Source organism: Oncorhynchus kisutch, linkage group LG6, assembly GCF_002021735.2.
Source record: "Oncorhynchus kisutch isolate 150728-3 linkage group LG6, Okis_V2, whole genome shotgun sequence".
NCBI lineage: Eukaryota > Metazoa > Chordata > Actinopteri > Salmoniformes > Salmonidae > Oncorhynchus > Oncorhynchus kisutch.
Window position 1 is genome coordinate 34772920 of NC_034179.2, and position 22907 is coordinate 34795826.

Consider the following 22907-nt stretch of genomic DNA (forward strand, 5'->3'; position numbering starts at 1 on the left):
GACAGTGACTACTCATCATTTCTTCGTGAGACCAGCAGAGTAAAAAAACTATGGTGTAAAGTACTTAAGTAAAAAATACTTTAAAGTACTACTTAAGTTGTTTTCTGGGGTATCTGTACTTTCCTATCTATATTTTTTACAACTTTTACTTCATTACATTCCAAAACAAAATATTGTACTTTTTACTCCATACATTTTCCCTGACAAACAAAAGTACTCATTACATTTTGAATGCTTAGCAGGGCAGGAAATGGTCAAATTCAGCCCTTATCAAGAGAACACGTGGGCATCCCTACTGCCTCTGGTCTGGTTGACTCACTAAACCCAAATGCATATTTTGTAAATAATGTGTTGGGAGTGTGCCCCTGGCTATCAGTAAATGTTTTAAACAAGAAAATGTTGCCATTTGCTTTGCTTAATACATTTTAAATGATTTATATTTTTTACTGTTAATACTTAAGCATATTTTAAGCAATTCCATTTACTTTTGATACTTAAGTATATTTAAAACCAAATTCTTTTAGACTTTTACTCAAGTAGTATTTTACTGGCTGACTTTCACTTTTACTTGAGTAACTTTCTAGTGCGAAAATATGTTATTTTTTCCCACCATTGTAAAAAAAAATCATAATTATCAGCTTCCATTCAATTGGTGTATAAAACAGCTTCGCCAGGCCAAATATATACACTCCTTTGTTGAAACATTAATACCCGAACAGTCTTTATGTCTAGTATAGACATGTTTGCACAGTGGCAAACCTATTGGACCTAGGCCTTCAGTGTGTGATAGGTTATTGATGCTGAAAGGACAGCAACGGAAATACCAGAGTGCTTGTGTAGGAGAATGCACTTTTTGTAAAACACAAAGGGCCAGTGGTGTAGTGGAGGCTATTTAAGCAATAAGGTACTAGGGGGTGTGGTATATGGCCAATATACCGCAGCTAAGGGCTATTCTTACGCACAGCCCTTAGCAATGGTATATTGGCCATACACCACAAACCCCCGAGGTGCCTTATTGCTATTATAAACTGGTTACTAATGTAATTAGAGCAGTAAAAATAAATGTTTTGTCAGACAATCCGCATTCAGAGCTTGAACCACCCAGTTTATAAATGCAGATATACGCCTATACCCACTTATTTTCAGTTGGCATTGCGTATACTCACTTCTTAATCCCCACTGAAGCGTATCAAAGTAGTGTAGTGGAGGTATAAGCTGTATCAATCATGTAGTACAATAGTGAAATAATGCACAAAGTAGTCTACAAAATCGCAAAGCATGCGCGCCTCACATAGCCTAGTTTCAGCAGAGTATCATCTGCAGGCAGCAAGAGCATGTAGCTCTCAACTGGTTTTGGCGTGGAGCAGGTAGTTAGGAAAGACATTTCAATGTATGATATCTACCAGTAAACGCTAACTATGGCAACACTGGGCAGTGGTGGAAACGTTCCCAACTGTCATACTTGAGTAAAAGTCAAGATACCTTAGTAGAAAGGTGTCAGTGAAAATGTATGCAGTAAATAGTACATTATTTTCTTTAGGAATGTAGAGAAGTAAAAGTAGTCAAAAATAGAAATAGCAAAGTACAGATACCCAAAAAAACTACTTAAGTAATCCTTTAAAGTATCTTTACATAAGTACTTTACACCACTGACAATGAGTATGCAAAAAAGGTATTGAAAAAGAATGTCCCGAAGTCTTGGTTAGTAGAATATTTGTGATGTGCTATTCAGAGGTCATGTGCTGTTTGCATCAGGGGCGAAGACATGAGTGGGTCTAGGTGGACACAGGCGCACCCACTAGGGAGCAAGACCCTACCAGGCCCACCCAATCAGATTGAGCAAAAACAAAAACATTATTACAATTATTATTACAAAAAACACCATATGATGATTTGAAACAACCCTTTCCTGCAATGGTCAATGACCAAAAGTACCCTCTTTGGCCTCTTGGGTGGAATGTTATTAATATTTTTCATAATTTCACAATTTATTTAAAAAAAATCATAATTGTTAATCATAATTATAATTAACAACGAAAACAACAAAAATCCAATGTGTTTCTATGTCAAACAATTATGTTATATTTCAGTCTCCTGTGATGTATATAAAGTGTAATATTGGGATGCAAACTAAAAATGGAGTACATTTTTAGTTTGCATCCCACTCTTCATCTGACATGGTACAGGTGTCTTCAAAAAAACATAACCATGTGTGAGGTGTATACATTTGTTTAAGTAGATTTGTTTAAGACTGCAAAAAATCCCTCTCTGTGACCCTGATCTAGCCCACTGCAGTAAATGGTTACTTATTTTTGAAAGTTATTATCGAAAAGGGAGAAGCTAACAAATTAGCAACAACATCCTCTTTGTTAACACCAGCTGCAGCTGCTGCCTACAACCAAAGAGAGCTAGCTAGATTGTGGGAAAATTACTGCTCGCTATAACACAGTGACCTGTTGGCCTTTGAGAAGGCAGAAGTTTCCAAACATTTTTTGTAAAAACGGTCCTACCCAAGTCAAAATGTCACTCCCAAATGTTGCCCTAATACAGTTGAATGGCAGATGCCTTCTATCTAGCTTCTGATGGCCGAGCCAGTGGCTGAGTTAGCTAGCTAGATTTATCTCAGCAGAGAAGACCAAAGAAATCCTGATTGGATATATTTTTTAACTTCAGTGTTAACCCTTTACTTTCTAAGAAATACTGAAGAGATTGAATCAGAACATAATTTAAAATAATAATATAATGAGAATGATTATTATTTTTATTTCATAAATCCTTGGCCCTTCTCTGAAGGTGTAGAAGGCCCTCATTATCCCCCATTATCCTTGGGTTAGTAATAATTTCAAGTGGCTTTATTTGCCCTCAGCATGCATTTTTTTTCACCCTTCTGAATATCTAAAGAATACATATGTTCTTCTCAAATATGAACACAGAAATACTTGACATCTTGAACTCTTGAATTGAACTAACATTTTTCTGGTCTTGGTCTTGACTTGGTCTCGGTTCCCTTGACCACCTCCCGGTCTCGGACTCGATTTTTTGTAATGCAGGTAAGGTCACAGGTAAATAATCTGCTTTTACATTCCATCTAAAAAAGAATGCTCCATCATCACTTTTGGTGCTTTCAAGACATGGCAACTCTGAAAAAAACGAGGTCAAATCATGACGTCAGTGAACTTCAAGTATAATAGTCGGAGCTCAAGAAAGAGGCCGAGTTCCCGAGTTGGATGACCGTTCAAAATGATTTCTCCCACTCGGAACTCGTTTCTTTCCGTGTTCCCAGTTTACTTGAACGCACTGAAGTCGGCGGTCGAAGATTTACCAGTTTCCAGTTGATTTGAACGCGCCATACGACTGTCTCATTTAATTGGTCTACGTCACCAACTATCTACCGGAACTCGAAACTTTTTATTTGGATATACCAAACTGATCAAGCGATTGCGTTGGAGATTTAACAAGTGTGTGTGTGTGTGTTAATGTACAACGGAGTGGCAAGTATGGAATGAGTTTGTGGGAATTTTAGCCGATAAAAGGTTCCATATGCGACAGAATCATTACTTTTTGTAAAGGGAACAATTTCCTCAAGGGGCAATTACACGGAATCGCCGATCTTCGCAGGAGACAATATGTGGGAGCAAGAGGAATTCGAAAAACATTGGAAAAGGGAATTTCCTGACGTGGAAGCACCTAAAATGGATTTAATCTCGGTGGAAGATGTTGAGACAGAGCTAGAAACACGTAAAGCGAATCTCAAAACGCTGCAGCAGGCGCTGTCGGAGGAGAAATTCAAGGTGATATACCTACAGACCACCATCGCTAGACAGAAGAAAAGTTCTGACATGGAAAGATGGGAAGACACTAAAGACGACAACTTGAATGTTGAACCTATATTATCAAAGACCGAAACAGAAAGGAAATGGGATAATGAAAAAGTAGACGGCGAAAGTATGAAATTGCCTGGTAGTGGAAGCATGAAACTACAGACGCCAGGCAGCAAACCAGAGCCGCCGACCAGGATCAGTAGTAGGACCGGTAAACTTATCCCCCCCGCGCCCCCGCGAAAGCCAAGCTTCCAGAAACAAGGGAATACAATCTCATCAGGGCTCTCTCAAGCTGATGGAAACTGCATCGGCCGCATAATAGGGAAACTGAATTCCGGTACTGATAGCAACAGCAGGGAGGCTAGTGACCATGAATACGAGGATGCTGAGCTCAATGAGAATTTCGTCAAGAGCAACCTGGTGAACACCAAAACGACCACCAGAGACAGCCAGAGGTCGAAACCCTACCCGGACACCCTGTGCCCATTCCGCCAGAGCAGAGATTTCGACTCCAGTGATGATGGGAGGCAGTCTCCTTCCTGCATACCTGCGCCCTTCATTGCATCCCTTACCGGTGGTTCCGGGTGCAGCACTCCAGACAGACGCAGTGAAGGCTACTTGAGCTCCGACCATGAAGACTCCTCTTCGGGTAATGTATTTATTTGCTTGGTCACATAAGTTGGGGTTTACACAGCACTGGAAGGTGCTATTTGTGGAGTCAAAGTTTTATGGCAATGGCACTGATAAGACAATCCTGAGAGAATGACTGGTGTTGCACCATCTCTATAACTAGCCAATGACCTGCACTGTATGACATGCATTATAAGTGAACGAGATTGTGGCTGTGAAGTTTGAGTAAAGATTGTTGGCAAGTGTTAACCTTTGCACCAGATTCCACAATAGCAGGTAAAACCACATTGCATCCTTGAAGGAGTTTGTCAATATTTACTCAGGTTGTTGGGCTTTATTAGGCAATACTTTGTTCTGGTTTTGTCAGTCACAAGGAATGTTTGACATGGCAGTTCACACATGACTAAATGACAGCAAGGAAAAGATCAACTTAACGTTTTAATCATTTTACATTTTAGTCATTTAGCAGATGCTCTTATCCAGAGATACTTAGTTAGTGCATTCATCTTAAGATAGCTAGGCGGGACAACCACACCACAGGCATATGAAGTACATTTTTCCTCAATAATGTAGCTGTCCATAGAGTCAAAGCTAGAAGGTGGGTGAATTGCAAGTGCAATTTCACCACCTGTTTGAATTTTTTTCACAAAACTATGAAATAACACATGGAATCGTGTAGTAACCAAAAAAGAGTTAAACAAATCAAAATATATTTTATATTTGACATTCTTCAAAGTAGCAACTATTTTCCTTGATGACAGCTTTGCACACAATTGGCATTCTCTCAACCAGCTTCATGAGGTAGTCACCTGGAATGCATTTCAATTAACAGGTGTGCCTTGTTCAAATTGATTTGTGGAGTTTCTTTCCTTAATGTGTTTGAGCCAATCAGTTGTATCGTGACAAAGTAGGGGTGGAATACAGAAGATGGCCCTATTTGGTAAAAGACCAAGTCCACATGTCAAGAACAGCTCAAATAAGCAAAGAGAAACAACAGTCTATCATTACTTTAAGACATGAACGTCAGTCAATCCGGAAAATTTGAAGAACTTTGAACGTTTCTTCAAGCGCTATGATAAAACTGGCTCTCATGAGGACCTCCCCAGGAAAGGAAGACCCAGAGTTGCCTCTGCTGGAGAGGATAAGTTAATTAGTTACCAGCCTCAGATTGCAGCCCAAAATAAATGCTTCACAGAGTTCAAATAACAGACACATCTCAACATCAACTGTTCAGTGGAGACTGTGTGAATCAGGCCTTCATGGTCAAATTGCTGCAAAGAAACCACTACTAGATAATAAGAAGAGACTTGCTTTGAGTCGAAATTTGCGATTTTTGGTTCCAACTGCTGTGTCCTTGTAAGGGGTGGCAAGTAGCCTCGTGGTTAGAGCGTTGGGATAGTAACCGAAAGGTTGCTGGATCAAATCCACGAGCTGACAAGGTAAAAAATCTCTCATTCTGCTCCGGAACAAGGCAGTTAACCCATTGTTCCTCGGTAGGCCTTCATTTTAAATAAGAATTTGTTTTTAACTGACTTTCCTAGTTAAATAAAGGTTACACAGGTGAATGGATGTCCTCCGCATGTGTGGTTCCTACTGTGAAGCATGGAGGAGGTGTGGTGGTGCATTGCTGGTGACACTGTCAGTGATTTATTTAGAATTCAAGGCACATTTAACCAACATGGCTACCACAGCATTCTGTGGCGATACGCCATCTCATCTGGTTTGTGCTTCGTGCGACTATCATTTGTTTTATAACAGGACAATGACCCAACACACCTCCAGGCTGTGTAAGGGCTATTTGACCAAGAAGCAGAGTGATGGAGTGCTGCCTCAGATGACCTAGCCTGCACAATCACCCAACCTCAACCCAATTGAGATGGTTTGGGATGATTTGGACTGCAGAGTGAAGGAAAAGCAACCAATAACTGCTCATCATATGTGGGAACTCCTTCAAGGCTGTTGGAAAAACATTTCAGGTGAAGCTGGTTGAGAGAATGTCAAGAGTGTACAAATCAGTCATCAAGGCAAAGGCTGGCTACTTTGAATAACCTCAAATATAAAATATATTTTGATTTGTTTAATACTTAGGGTTACTACATCATTCCATATGTGTGATTTCATAGTTTTGATGTCTTCACTATTATTATACAATGTAGAAAAAATGAAGAAAAACCCTTAAATGTTTTAGGTGTGTCCAAACTTTGGACTTTTTTAAAATTACAAGGTGGAGGGGTTGAGGTGAGGAGAATTATTTAAGATACTGTTTGAAGTTTCAGATGTTTTTGGAAGATGGGCAAGGACTCTGCTGTCCTAGCTTCGGGGGGAACCTGGTTCCACCATTGGGGTACCAGGACCAAGAAGAGCTTGGACTGGGCTGAGTGGGAGCTGCCCTCCCGTAGGGGTGGGAGGGCCAAGAGACCTGAGGTGGCAGAACGGAGTACTCTGGTTGGGGAGTAGGGTTTGAGCATAGCCTGAAAGTAAGGAGGGGCAGTTCTTCTAGAGGGGCAGTATCTACAGGTTAGTGCCAAAATAAAGGAAACGCTTGAGTAAATGAGGGATACAAAGTTGAAAGAAGGTGCTTCCACACAGATGTGGTTCCTTAAGTTAATTAAGCAATTAACATCCCATCATGCTTAGGGTCACGTTTCCCATTATTTTGCCATGGCCAGAAGAAGAGATCTCAGTAACTTTGAATGAGGGGTTTAAAGTGTGTTTCTCTCAATAAGCAGATCTCAACCCAATTGAACACTTATGGGAGGTTCTGGAGTGGTGCCTGAGACAGCATTTTCCACCACCATCAACAAAACACAAAATTATCACATTTCTTGTAAAAGAATGGTGTCACATCCCTGCAATAGAGTTCCAGACACTTGCAGAATCTATGCCAAGGCGCATTGAAGCTGTTCTGGTGGCTCGTCATATTAAGACACTTTATGCTGGTGTTTCTTTTATTTTGGCAGTTACCTGTATATAGTTCTATGATGCACATGTATCGAGGGAAGTACCCTAGGAGAGGGACTTGATATGGATGAGTGGTTCATTAGGGATAATGGAGAGTGTGCAGCTTCCTCGTCCCTCTAATGACCAGGTGCTAGAGCAATGACAATCTAAATTCTAGCGGCACAATCCAGTCTGGCTCAGACAGACCGCATCAGCATGTCCTTTGTGTTTCACAAACATAACATTCACTTGCAGGAGCAAATGGTTGAATAAGGTGAATAGACAATGAATTCCAATGCACTCTGTGGTCTGTCTGTTAACCAGATGCAGATTTACCTTCAATGTTGATTTCAGTCAATCAGTTCTGTTGCTGAGCAGGAAACAGTTAAGAAAGTCGTAAGTTAGTCATTTTGAGAACAGGTTTCACGAGTCCTGACTTTGAGTGAAAGTGGGCAACTAAGTGGGCTACCAAGTTGTTGAATGACTAAGAAGGTCACCTCAGGTTACTTTTTTAAAAGGACATTATACTTCAAAATGCATAAACATTTTCTTGTTCTCTTCTTTTGAAACTCATCTGAAAATCGGGTGAAGCTGAATTTGATCTCTTCGTCTCAATTAGGAAAGTGACAAATGGAAAAAAATGATTAGCGTTAAAACTGTTTATATTTTATATACATTTTTTAAATCACAAATATTACATGGGGGGGCAATGAAGGTGTGCAGGTGGCTTCGGGCAAGTGAAATTTTGTCCCGAAGAATCAACTTGAATTAAAACTTGTCTATGATTTATTTTATTTGTTATGTGCATTAGCGACTCGCAACAAAAAAATAAACCTAGCCAAGTGATCACAGTTCTTTTCCCTCCATTACATGTCGCTCACGCGATTTTTATCCGACCATTCCCTCTACACACATGCACGCTTTGCAAACCTCCCATTAGGCCTACAGAAATTACTGCCTTTAAAAACTAACTAACTGTTGGGATACATTTCTTGACAAATCACGACATCTTTATCGCAAATTCAAAATGGACTGGTTGATTTAAAGTAGGGGAATATGCGTTCCAACCACGGTTTGGAATAATACATTTGTCTCGTCTATTTAAAGCTTTTTTGCGAACCGCTAGAGTGTGCCATTTTAGAATGTATTACATTGATAACTCCCCCTAAACCTAGGCAGTTTCCAGACTGAAATATGCAACAAAAACATTGTTTTGATGAAGGCAAATTGCTTCTTCATTAGTCTAGGGTTAAACAAAAGCCTGCCCACCAAGTTTTTAAGCTGAGCTCACAAATCAAACACAGGGCAAAAGAAAACAAACTCCTCCACATGTGGGTTTCTATTGGTTAAAAAATTAAATAATTGTAGCTTTCTAATGCATGTCTCAAATGCCATTATTAAGGGAATACCTGTTCAAACAGGAGTAAATGATGAACATTGATATTGATGAGGAAGATGCACCTGTTTTCAGTAGTGCGCGTTGTGGTACAAATGGCATTTGCAGTCTTTCATTTAACTAGGCAAGTCCGTTAAGAACAAATTCTTACTTACAATGATGGCCTTGGAACAGTGGATTAACTGCCTTGTTCAGGGGCAGAACGACAGATTTTTTACCTTGTCAGCTTGGGGATTCGATCACGCAACTTTTCAGTTACTGGCCCAACGCTCTAACCACTAGGCTACCTGCCACCCCTGTTAGTGGTAGTTTTGTGATAACTGCACTGTGAATATAATTTTGTGGATAATTTTATATTTAAAAAAAAATTGGGGGGGGATCTTAATGACCTCACCAACCAATTCTATATTAACCCAAATAATTATTTATCTAGTGTAATGTTACTGTATTTTAGCTAACAATTATTACATCTATGAATATGGTTGTCTACACTTACAGGATTACAAGCTAGCTAGTTACGTTGGACGTTTCTTGGACGATCTGATGAGAATCTGAGGAAGATCTCTTTGATCTTAAAAGCTAGTCTAGGCAGTGTGCCACTGCTAAATTAATATAGGGGAAACACTTCCAGATGAATGGTATGGGACTTGGGACCAAGCCATCAGACCATAGAGTTCTGCTCATTCCTGTCACTTGTCTTTTTCAGAGAAAATGAGGTCAGTTGGATTCCAGTCACTCTCTTTGATGCATGCATGATTTCCATGGTAATTCACACCTTGGCTGAGGTTATATTTCACCTCAAAAGGTGGCTAGAAGAGGATTTGCATCTGCTTCGAGTTCCCTGCCTGTTAGACTTCCTCTGTTCTTCATGAGCAATGACAAACTAACAACAATAATGACAAAAGCTACAGCCAACTCCCATCTCTACTTTTGTGTACTATACGTTTGACACCATGACATTGCATGTTGTTTTGGTTAACCTAATGCAATTAGAAAGGGGGTGAACTCCGCACCGTGGCTGCTGTACTTCTAACAGCAGGGTTCCTTTGGAAGAGTGGAGAACAAACCTATCTTTGTCACGTTGCTGGAGATTAATTTTATATCACGTTCGTCTCCTTATCCACGTCTCTCTCCTCTCAGAAATGCAGGGCCTGTCGAGGCCCGTCCTGCTTAGCTGGTATGCCGACAACACAGCCAGCTGTTACCCAATGTAACGTGTGTGTCTATGGAATATGTTTTTGTACTTTGCCTACATGTGCTGTGTGTGTGTCTGGCCCTGACAGCTCAGTACAGTAGGCTATACTACATTGAGCTGAGGCTGCTGTCCTCTGAGCAACATACACCCTCCATTTCTCCACATAGGATAATTTGTGGCTTATGTCATCATTTAGTCCCTTTGTAAGGAGACGGACTTAAGATGAGAGATTTCCCATTTATTTCAGCCATGTAGAGAATGTGCTTAAATATGGAAGTCAAGCTGTTTGGCTATTAACTCGGGCTGTTAGTGCCGGTTTTCAACGGCCTATCTGTGGTGTTACCTTGGTGATCAGCGTGTCATCTTGGCAGCCAGGCAGGCAGGATGTGTGTTTGTGGGGAAATGACACACACAATAGCTTGTGCCGAAGGTGTGAACAATAAGTACAAGCTCATGCTCTAAACTGCTGAGCTCAAGTGAAGAGTTTGTAATGAGGAGAGAAGCCTGGCTAGAATGTGGATTTTGAAAGGGTAAATCCATTTGAATTCCATCACTTTTTGACAGCATCCATTTTGATTAAAACAACTTTCCATACATGTTTGCCCATGGAAGAAGTGGTTAGAAAGGGACTTTTTTGACCTGAATGCCAAAACATTCACGATAAGTCCTCAAAGTTGACCAACTTTGCATACTCAACCATACCATGAGACATCAATGTCTTCATCACTGGAAAAGATGAACGGCTTAGTTTGATATAATTTAAATCTTACAAACAGGGGTGTCAACCTATTTTACAATTTCTTGGATGCATTTAAAAAAAAGAAAGAAAAAAATGATATTTTGGAATCCTTTAAAGGTGTTACACCTAGAATTTCCCTGAATTGCTCCCCAATGTGGAAGCTAGATGAATTGCAATAGCACTTGGTTGCATTCAGAACAAATATCGCCCCTCGCCCACATCCCATTTCCTTTAATATGGCTTAGACTCGCGCTTGAGCCTTTTACTCAAGGTTTTGAACCACCAGCTTTAAACGGCTGTAAAAATGATGTTTTTATGTTACTGAAAATAATTTTGCAGTGATTTAGATGGTACAATGATTCTCTACATTGTTTGTTCGCTCAATTTCAGTTTGTAAGAAAACAAAGTAGAATTTTAGCAACCAGGAAATGAGAGGTATTTCTGTATTGGCCACTAGATTTGGATTTGATTTGGATCTCTTTTAGTCCTCACTTGGACTCATCTTCCAAGAGTCCTTAAACATTAAAATACAATTTATAATATAAAACACATTTTCACACAACACACTGTTACAGACATAATACACTAAAATATTGACCCGATAAATAAATAAATTCATCTACCATAGTCCAGCACAACTTTCCTGTGTATTATATTTAAATGGTTTTAAAGGTTTCTGGTTTGCTCAGTTCAATTATTCAATTTCTTCATTGCTCTATATCGAAATGTTATTTTTCCCATTTCTCTTTTCTTTCTGGATAACACAGATGGTGGACAATATATTCCTAGTATTTACTGAATGTCTGTCTCTGACCAATTGGATTGATGGCAGCATTCGCGTGAAACTGAAAGTGCAAACCACTGCTTTTAATCAGGGCAAGGTGACCGGAAACATGACCGAATACAAACAGTGTAGCTATTCCCTCCGCAAGGCAATCAAACAAGCTAAGTGTCAGTATAGAGACAAAGTAGAATCGCAATTCAATGGCTCAGACACAAGAGATATGTGGCAGGGTCTACAGTCAATCACGGATTACAAAAAGAAAACCAGCCCAGTCACGGACCAGGATGCCTTGCTCCCAGGCAGACTAAATAACTTTTTTGCCCGCTTTGAGGACAATGCAGTGCCACTGACACGGCCCGCCCGCAACCAAAACACGCGGACTCTCCTTCACTGCAGCCGAGGTGAGTAAGACATTTAAACGTGTTAACCCTCGCAAGGCTGCAGGCCCAGACGGCATCCCCAGCCGCGCCCTCAGAGCATGCGCAGACCAGCTGGCTGGTGTGTTTACGGACATATTCAATCAATCCCTATCCCAGTCTGTTGTTCCCACATGCTTCAATAGGGCCACCATTGTTCCTGTTCCCAAGAAAGCTAAGGTAACTGAGCTAAACGACTACCGCCCTGTAGCACTCACCTCTGTCATCATGAAGTGCTTTGAGAGACTAGTCAAGGACCATATCATCTCCACCCTACCACTAGCCACTTTAAACTATGCCACTTTGTTTACATACTCATCTCATATGTATATACTGTACTTGATACCATCTACTGCATCTTGCCTATGCCGTTCTGTTCCATCACTCATTCATATATCTTTATGTACATATTCTTTATCCCTTTACACTTGTGTGTATAAGGTAGTAGTTTTGGAATTGTTAGCTAGATTACTCGTTGGTTATTACTGCATTGTCGGAACTAGAAGCACAAGCATTTCGCTACACTCGCATTAACATCTGCTAACCATGTGTATGTGACAAATAAAATTTGATTTGAATAGAGTGACTGTTTTTTAAATGGTGTATATTAAATATTTTATTTATATTTATTTAAATATTTTATTTATTATCTTGTTTCTTGATGACCAACCAAGAGCATTGTCCATGACTACAACAGAATAACTATATCTCCACCTTAAAACAATCCTTGCTGCTTTGTTCTGTGCAGTCTGTAGCCTCCTAATTTCACTTGCTGATACATTTCCTCAGACAACAGAACAGTAGTTCACCTCTCTCAATTAATGATTGTGTTATTTGCTTAAGAATCTTTCCTGGTAAATAGTTAGCTATCCTTCTGATCACGCATACTGTTTTAATTTTTTTTACATAGAGTAGTTATTTGAGACGACCATGATAATCAGTTGTCTAGCTGCACTCCCAGTAGTTTGGTTTCTGCCACTTCCTCAATTTGTACTCCCCCCATACTTAATTGTATCCCATGCTGTGTTGGCCTTTTCCTAGTGGAATAGACCAACATAACTTTGGTTTCCTTGGTGTTTAAAACTAGGTTTTCCGGCAAACCCACTCCCTGATATTCTCAATCTCCTTGTAAAGCTTACTGTACCTGTTTAACCGACTGTCTTTCTGTGTAAATTGTAGTATCATCTGCAAATATCGTAACTTGACTTTCAGATGAGGCATAATTAAGGTCATTGGTATATATTAATTAAAGAAGTGGCCCAAGGCAGCTGCCCTGCGGTATTCCACAGTTTAAAGCATGAGGGGAAGAAAATGAACCATTGATATAGGTGGACTGTTTCGTGTCAGTTAGATATGACTGTACCCAATTCAATGCTACCTACTTAAAACCATAATGCTGTACTAAAATAAAAAAATAGTACCCCCACAAACCTGCCATTATCCATAGCATTGAGGCACTGGTCAGTCATATCAACCAATGTAGTGGAATGGTTTTTGCAATAAGCATGCTGATTTGGCTGTAATCAGATCCCATATTTGTCTACTCACAATACTCTCCAATATCTTACTGAGTGAAGGGAGTACACTAATTGGTCGACTATTGACAGGAGTAATGGGTTCTTTGCCGTCTTTCGGAATAGGACACAGTTTAGCATGCTTCCATACATGCAACATCCCCTTTTCCAGTGAGCAATTAAATGTATTTCTGGGAACAGCATAGCGAAGTAAAAGAATTATCCATAAGATCATAACCTGTAGATTTACCATCCGGTAATGACTTCAATAGATTTAACACTTCCTACTGACACCATTTGTAGACTAAAGGAGCAGGTCTTGTTGCTCATAATATGATCATCAATCCATTGGACAATAGCTTGTTAGGAAGAATGTGTGTTTACATTATTGCTCAGTAAATCAAATATCTTTGTAAAAAAATCTGCAAAATGATAGCTGGTTTTGTTATTATTCTCCTGCCAACCTCCACACTAGATGGGCATGATGAGAAAGATGTACCAAGTAAAGCCCTTACCTGTATTCCATACTTTTATTTTATTTTTTTAGAATCATTTTTCCAATCAATGAAAGCTTTGTTTTAAAATAAAAATTCTCTTGCGATTTTAATTTAACTGCATAAACACAATGTTCTATAATTCTGTTCAGATTTGGCTGCTAAGACTTTCTACATATTTCTTTGAGAAAAAGCTTCACCCAGTTCATCAATCCATGGAGATGGACGTGCCCCAACTGTACTCTTTCTTACTGGGGGCATGATGGTCCATTACCTCAGTGAGCAAATCAATAAAACATTCTGTAGCATGATTTAAATCATCCTTTAGATAAATCAGCTCCCAGGGTACAGCAGCCAAATCATTTTGAAATAGTTCATGATTAAATGTTTACATATTTCTCTTGACCACAATCCTTGGGAGTTTCTTTGGAACCTTGGTGTTTATGGTTATGGTCCCAATATTATGGTCTGTCCAGCCCACTGGCATTGATCTGGCTTTTAAGCATTGCAATGGTATATTACAGAAGATCAGATCAATGCATGTGTCTGAACGATGACCCATCTTAGTTGACGATCTAGTAGTATCATTAACCATATGCCTAGAACTGTGGTTTTGAAACAAATCTCATACATTTTGTTCTATTCAAATTATTATGATCCTTGCAATTTATATTTAAATCTCGCAAGATAATTACATCTCTGTTGCTATCTGTGGTCTGGTCAAACCCAGTGCATAAGTCATCCAGATAGGACACCTTAGAGCTAGGAGGTCAATACACACATCCTACCAATATGGCTGCCTGGTGAGGCAGATGTACTTGAGCCCATAGTGTCTCTATTTGACATACATTAAGGTCATCCCTCTTAAAAGGTATATGATTCTGAATGTACAGTGCTACACCCCCACCATTCCTATTCCTGTCTCTTCTCAGTAGACTATATCCATGAATGTTTATTTGCCCATCATTTACAGATGTAGCTAAATGCGTTTCGGTCAAAGCCAAAATATGAAATATGATGTAAATATTTATGTTGACAAAGTTAAAAAGCTCATGTATTTTGTTAGGAAGGGCTACATACATCCAGATAGGACACCAGGCTATGTGGGGTGGCCGGTCCTCTTCTGGCTGTGCCGGGTGGAGATTATAACAGAACATGGCCAAGATGTTCAAATGTTCATAAATGACCAGCATGGTCGAATAATAATAAGGCAGAACAGTTGAAACTGGAGCAGCAGCACAGTCAGGTGGAAGTTGAAACTGGAGCAGCAGCATGGCCAGGTGGACTGGGGACAGCAAGGAGTCATCATGTCAGGTAGTCCCGGGGCATGGTCCTAGGGCTCAGGTCAGTTGAAACTGGAACAGCAGCATGGCCAGGTGGACTGGGGACAGCAAGGAGTCATCATGTCAGGTAGTCCTGGGGCATGGTCCTAGGGTTCAGGTCCTCCGAGAGAGAGAAAGAAAGAGAGGGAGAGAATTAGAGAACGCACACTTAGATTCACACAGGACACCGAATAGGACAGGAGAAGTACTCCAGATATAACAAACTGACCCCAGCCCCCCGACACATAAACTACTGCAGCATAAATACTGGAGGCTGAGACAGGAGGGGTCAGGAGACACTGTGGTCCCATCCGAGGACACCCCCGGACAGGGCCAAACAGGAAGGATATAACCCCACCCACTTTGCCAAAGCACAGCCCCCACACCACTAGAGGGATATCTTCAACCACCAATTTACCATCCTGAGACAAGGCTGAGTATAGCCCACAAAGATCTCCGCCACGGCACAACCCAAGGGGGGGGCGCCAACCCAGACAGGATGACCACAACAGTGAATCAACCCACTCAGGTGACGCACCCCCTCCAGGGACAGCATGAGAGAGCCCCAGCAAGCCAGTGACTCAGCCCCTGTAATAGGGTTAGAGGCAGAGAATCCCAGTGGAAAGAGGGGAGCCGGCCAGGCAGAGACAGCAAGGGCGGTTCGTTGCTCCAGAGCCTTTCCGTTCACCTTCCCACTCCTGGGCCAGACTACACTCAATCATATGACCCACTGAAGAGATGAGTCTTCAGTAAAGACTTAAAGGTTGAGACCGAGTTTGCGTCTCTGACATGGGTAGGCAGACCGTTCCATAAAAATGGAGCTCTATAGGAGAAAGCCCTGCCTCCAGCTGTTTGCTTAGAAATTCTAGGGACAATTAGGAGGCCTGCGTCTTGTGACCGTAGCGTACGTGTAGGTATGTACGGCAGGACCAAATCAGAGAGATAGGTAGGAGCAAGCCCATGTAATGCTTTGTAGGTTAGCAGTAAAACCTTGAAATCAGCCCTTGCTTTGACAGGAAGCCAGTGTAGAGAGGCTAGCACTGGAGTAATATGATCAAATTTTTCGTTCTAGTCAGGATTCTAGCAGCCGTATTTAGCACTAACTGAAGTTTATTTAGTGCTTTATCCGGGTAGCCGGAAAATAGAGCATTGCAGTAGTCTAACCTAGAAGTGACAAAAGCATGGATACATTTTTCTGCATCATTTTTGGACAGAAAGTTTCTGATTTTTGCAATGTTACGTAGATGGAAAAAAGCTGTCCTCGAAATGGTCTTGATATGTTCTTCAAAAGAGAGATCAGGGTCCAGAGTAACGCCGAGGTCCTTCACAGTTTTATTTGAGACGACTGTACAACCATTAAGATTGTCAGATTCAACAGAAGATCTCTTTGTTTCTTGGGACCTAGAACAAGCATCTCTGGGGCTTCACCATGTTTCATTGAAATGTACAGCTGTGTGTCATCCGCATAGCAGTGAAAGTTTACATTATGTTTTCGAATAACATCCCCAAGAGGTAAAATATATAGTGAAAACAATAGTGGTCCTAAAACGGAACCTTGAGGAACACTGAAATTTACAGTTGATTTGTCAGAGGACAGACCATTCACAGAGACAAACTGATATCTTTCCGACAGATAAGATCTAAACCAGGCCAGAACATGTCCGTGTAGACCAATTTGGGTTTCCAATCTCTCCAAAAGAATGTGGTGATCGATGGTATCAAAAGCAGCACTAAGGTCTAGGAGCACGAGGACAGATGCAGAGCCTCGGTCCGATGCCATTAAAATGTAATTTACCACCTTCACAAGTGCCGTCTCAGTGCTATGATGGGGTCTAAAACCAGACTGAAGCATTTCGTATACATTGTTTGTTTTCAGGAAGGCAGTGAGTTGCTGCGCAACAGCCTTCTCTAAAAATTTTGGGAGGAATGGAAGATTCGATATAGGCCGATATTTTTTTTTATATTTTCTGGGTCAAGGTTTGGCTTTTTCAAGAGAGGCTTTATTACTGCCACTTTTAGTGAGTTTGGTACACATCCAGTGGATAGAGAGCCGTTTATTATGTTCAACATAGGAGGGCCGAGCACAGGAAGCAGCTCTTTCAGTAGTTTAGTTGGAATAGGGTCCAGTATGCAGCTTGAAGGTTTAGAGGCCATGATTATTTTCATCATTGTGTCAAGAGATATAGTACTAAAACACTTGAGCGTCTCTCTTGATCCTAGGTCCTGGCAGAGTTGTGCAGACTCAGGACAACTGAGGTTTGGAGGAATACGCAGGTTTAAAGAGGAGTCCGTAATTTGCTTTCTAATAACCATAATCTTTTCCTCAAAGAAGTTCATGAATTTATCACTGCTAAAGTGAAAGTCATCCTCTCTTGGGGAATGCTGCTTTTTAGTTAGCTTTGCGACAGTATTAAAAAGGAATTTCGGATTGTTCTTATTTTCCTCAATTAAGTTAGAAAAATAGGATGATCGAGCAGCAGTAAGGGCTCTACGGTACTGCACGGTACCGTCCTTCCAAGCTAGTCGGAAGACTTCCAGTTTGGTGTGGCGCCATTTCCGTTCCAATTTTCTGGAAGCTTGCTTCAGAGCTCGGGTATTTTCTGTGTACCAGGGAGCTAGTTTCTTATGAGACATTTTTTTAGTTTTTAGGGGTGCAACTGCATCTAGGGTATTGCGCAAGGTTAAATTGAGATCCTCAGTTAGGTGGTTAACTGATTTTTGTCCTCTGGTGTCCTTGGGTAGGCAGAGGGAGTCTGGAAGGGCATCAAGGAATCTTTGTGTTGTCTGTGAATTTATAGCACGACTTTTGATGTTCCTTGGTTGGGGTCTAAGCAGATTATTTGTTGCAATTGCAAACGTAATAAAATGGTGGTCCGATAGTCCAGGATTATGAGGAAAAACATTAAGATCCACCACATTTATTCCATGGGACAAAACTAGGTCCAGCGTATGACTGTGACAGTGAGTGGGTCCAGAGACATGTTGGACAAAACCCACTGAGTCGATGATGGCTCCGAAAGCCTTTTGGAGTGGGTCTGTGGACTTTTCCATGTGAATATTAAAGTCACCAAAGATTAGAATATTATCTGCTATGACTACAAGGTCCGATAGGAATTCAGGGAACTCGGTGAGAAACGCTGTATATGGCCCAGGAGGCCTGTAAACAGTAGCTATGAAAAATGATTGAGTAGGCTGCATAGATTTCATGACTAGAAGCTCAAAAGACGAAAATGTCTTTTTTTTTTTTTGTAAATTGAAATTTGCTATCGTAAATGTTAGCAACACCTCCGCCTTTGCGGGATGCACGGGGGATATGGTCACTAGTGTAGCCAGGAGGTGAGGCCTCATTTAAAACAGTAAATTCATCAGGCTTAAGCCATGTTTCAGTCAGGCCAATCACATCAAGATTATGATCAGTGATTAGTTCATTGACTATAATTGCCTTTGAAGTAAGGGATCTAACATTAAGTAACCCTATTTTGAGATGTGAGGTATCATGATCTCTTTCAGTAATGACAGGAATGGAGGTGGTCTTTATCCTAGTGAGATTGCTAAGGCGAACACCGCCATGTTTAGTTTTGCCCAACCTAGGTCGAGGCACAGACACGGTCTCAATGGTGATAGCTGTGCTGACTACACTGACTGTGCTAGTGGCAGACTCCACTATGCTGGCAGGCTGGCTAACAGCCTGCTGCCTGGCCTGCACCCTATTTCATTGTGGAGCTAGAGGAGTTAGAGCCCTGTCTATGTTGGTAGATAAGATGAGAGCACCCCTCCAGCTAGGATGGAGTCCGTCACTCCTCAGCAGGTCAGGCTTGGTCCTGTTTGTGGGTGAGTCCCAGAAAGAGGGCCAATTATCTACAAATTCTAACTTTTGGGAGGGGCAGAAAACAGTTTTCAACCAGCGATTGAGTTGTGAGACTCTGCTGTAGAGCTCATCACTCCCCCTAACTGGGAGGGGGCCAGAGACAATTACTCAGGGGTAAAGAGCAGGGGTATTCATTATAGTTGAAGTTGACATGATACACTACAACACAAACTCCGATTTGAACATTGGATTAAAATAGCCAGGGAGTTACTCTGGAGTCCCGATACAGTTGCCCGTTGATGTAAAGTTTAACCATCACCATGGAGACTTTGACTCGGGCAACGCTTGAGTGGGGGGTGTTACCATTCATTCCAAAATCTGTGTTTCTGAGTTTTCTACCCCTGCTCTTTGTCATTTCCTTTTGCTTAAATTTGTCAAAACATGCAATAATAGCCTGTGACCTATTCCCAGAGGCCTTACCCATTCTATGGACTCTGGAGAAAGTGACATTGCACACATTAGTGGGCAGTTTTAGTTGAGTTGACATAAAGTCTCGGACAGTATCCTCACAGCCTCTGCTGTTGTCATTCTCCGGTATCCCTGTAAATATTAGATTGTTCCGCGTTGATCGACACTGTATATCAAGCAAGGTTTCTTTAAGCTGTTTGTTCTCCCTTGGCTCCACCTTGCCATGAATAGAGTCTACACTACCTTTCAGCTCTGTGTTCTCTTTCCTTAGATCATCAATTTGACATTGGCTGAATTCTAGACTGGCAGATAATGCATTGATAACACAGCTACAAAGTCAAAACACCTTTCCCGTTTTGATAACAGATGCCGCTCAGGCGGGAGAAATCAATAGGCAGATATCACAGCCAATCACAACACTGGCATGTAAGTAATACTGTGAAACAGTCATTCCGTCATTATTTTCTGAAATAACAATTTAAAAAATCTTATGTATAGCACCTTTTTAACATCAATTACCTAAACTTGTGAACTAAATATGTTATCATATACGCATATGTTGCAGCTTAGACCCTATTCTACATCATCTGAGGTTTTTGTGCTATGCCCTCAATTGGTTGAGACACAACATGCTCTTGAATACAGGGTGGGTGGCATTTCAATCATAGAAATATAATCATAGAATGGATCTATCCCTTCAGACCACTGCCGTTTAAAATGCTACACCATTTACATTTTTAACATTAATTACTACTGTAAAGATGGCTGCCGGTCCACCCACTGTCATCGTAAATGGTCACGTCTGTTCTATTAGCGATATTTATATTATTGCAATAGGTTTCCTATTATCTCAACATTGTGAAAGTTAGAGGCACAAAGATCATACCCTAAGACATGCTAACCTTCCACCATTACCAATAACAGAGGAAGTTAGCATTTTTGGGGGGATATGATATTTATGTCTCTGACTTTCTCACTCATCATGGTTCACTATTGATTGAGGATTATCCATAATCATGATAACATCCACATTCATGTAGAACTGTTCATAAACATTTTTTTCTAATTTACATTAATAGTGACTCCAAATTGACACACATTATTTACCATTGATTTCTATAGTGCACAACATTATCTGAAACACAACCAAACAAACTGCAAATGCATCCAACAAGTTTCTAGTCGCAATGATTTGGGCATTGTGTCCTAGGAATATGGGACCAAATACTAAACTTTTGACTACTTTAATACACAAGGGAATTTCTCCAAAAACGTATGACACCTTCAAATGGGGGGGATGAGATACATAAAGTGCTTTCATTTCTAAATGGTAAAACATATGAGACATTTGATCTCAAATCCAAACTGAGTTTTGAGCTAAATTGTAAGCTTCACTGTCCAAATAAATACATAGGGGACTCTGTATATCTGGTTTGTGTGTGTGTGTGTGTCATCTGACTTGCTGCTCTTTGTGTGTGTGCCAGGGGTGGTAGAGGAGTGGTCTTCTTCCTGAGGGGGATGAATTGCTGAGTTGTTACAGGAACCCAAGGGTGGGGGGGTCACCGAGTTACTGAACGTATCAGGAATCCGCCAAACACACCATCAAAATGTTTTAACCTTTATTTAACTAGGCAAGTTAAGAACACATTCTTATTTACAATGACGGCCAAACCCAGACGACACTGGTCCAATTGTGTGCTGCCCTATGGGCCAATCACAGCCGGATGTGATACAGCCTGGATACGAACCAGGGGCTGTAGTGACGCCTCTTGCACTGAGATGGAGTGCCTTCGACCGCTGCGCCACTCGGGAGCTCATAATTAAACTACTAAAAGATGAACTACCAAGCTGTCTTTGCTACTGTTTAGACCACATATTTGTAGACTTGGAGTATGGAGTAAAGACAACTTCTCTTGTAAAAGTCCTATTTCCATATTTCATAACCATGCCTTAAAATGAAATATTATACCGTTTTTAGGGTGAGTTTGTTTTCATATCTTTGCTTTGATATTGTGTGATGGCAGAAGCAGCCAGACACTTCCTCTTTTTTAAAGAACAAAGTGTGGTTTCCAGTCAGCCAACTGATTTCTCAAGTCACTGATTTAATCTAATACATAGATGGTCCCATACATGCCCCCCCCCCCCCCCCCCCCCCCCCCCCCCCCACACACACACACACGCACATAGTCACACAGTGGCTCATTGTGCTATCGGGTTTTAATAGCGGGGCAACAGGGCCCCCTTTTCTTCTCTCTGCCTCCCACGGATCTGAAATCAGAGAAACAACGGCTGTTGCTGATTGGCTGCCTGCTCTGGCTGCCATGGAGACCCTGGTGAGGTGCTAGATATGTGGTGGCGGGTTGCTGTGGTGGTTTGTGGGAGCTAGCTTGTGCGTCTCTACTCTGTGGACTAGGCCCTCATAGAGCAGCTCATTCAGTCCTCTCACACACACACACACACACAGCTCTCAAATATGACTTAACTAATTTCCTCTTAATGACTGAGAACTCTCACGGAGATGGTTATAGAGAATTCATTTTATATTGGAATTCAACTGTGCAACTACGTTACTGCGATCTATCCAACTATGAGGAAGCACTGTCAGAACAGCATCACTTATGTATAAAAGTGAAAGGTAAAGTTGAAATGTTCTCCACAGGGCTCTACAGTGAGACAGTGAGACTTAATTTTCTCGCATATGCTCCTATTTTGCTGTGGGATTTGTAATTTCAATTTAGGAGCACCAGTGCGTCAAGAGAAATTAAGAATTGTAGTTTTTATTACCTAAAATCTTTGTAAAAAGAAATACTTAAATAAAAGTCAGCGTAGATCCCTTTAATGTCATTACATTAAGACTTAAGGACATTTTGAATAAAGGAGAAGAAGCTCCTGCAAACTTCACTTGCAAAGTAACACTTGTAAGTTTGGTGTCAACATTTCAGCCTCATGAGTCACAACCTTTGTCAGAGCATTCGGGTAGCTGGTTGAAGTGTATACAAAGCAGATTGCAACTAACACTAGGTAAAAGGGAATAGTGTGTCAATAAACCAGTCAGTGCCACCATAGTTCACAATAGCACCATCTGAGTGTTAGCCTTAGTGTTTTGGCTTTGAGACTGTGAGGGAAAACCTCAGCTGTGTCTGACTGGTGCGAGGTGTGGGGGATGAGAACCACTTGAATCCAATCAAATGATTGATGCTCATATCAGCACGTGATGCTGACAATAACATTTTTTTTTTCATGTTCATTCTACACATTTTAAATACATGGACTTTTTTCACAGTAGTTACATGGCAAGAATATACAGAGCCTTCAGAAAGTATTCACACCCTTGGACTTTTACCACATTTTGTTGTGTTACAGCCTGAATTTAAAATGGA

General features: G+C 40.9%; 1 protein-coding gene across 2 annotated transcripts in view; it reads left to right on the top strand.

Moving 5' to 3' along the window:
* The first annotated feature begins 3407 nt into the window (after nucleotides 1-3407).
* The window catches only part of abr (ABR activator of RhoGEF and GTPase), a 232319-nt gene continuing 212819 nt past the window's right edge, over nucleotides 3408-22907 (top strand). For both annotated transcript variants that reach the window (XM_020485490.2, XM_031826644.1), the window contains exon 1: nucleotides 3408-4470. In XM_020485490.2, the coding sequence (XP_020341079.1) occupies nucleotides 3627-4470 (844 nt within the window). In that variant the 5' untranslated portion in view covers nucleotides 3408-3626. The remainder of the gene's footprint in view (nucleotides 4471-22907) is intronic.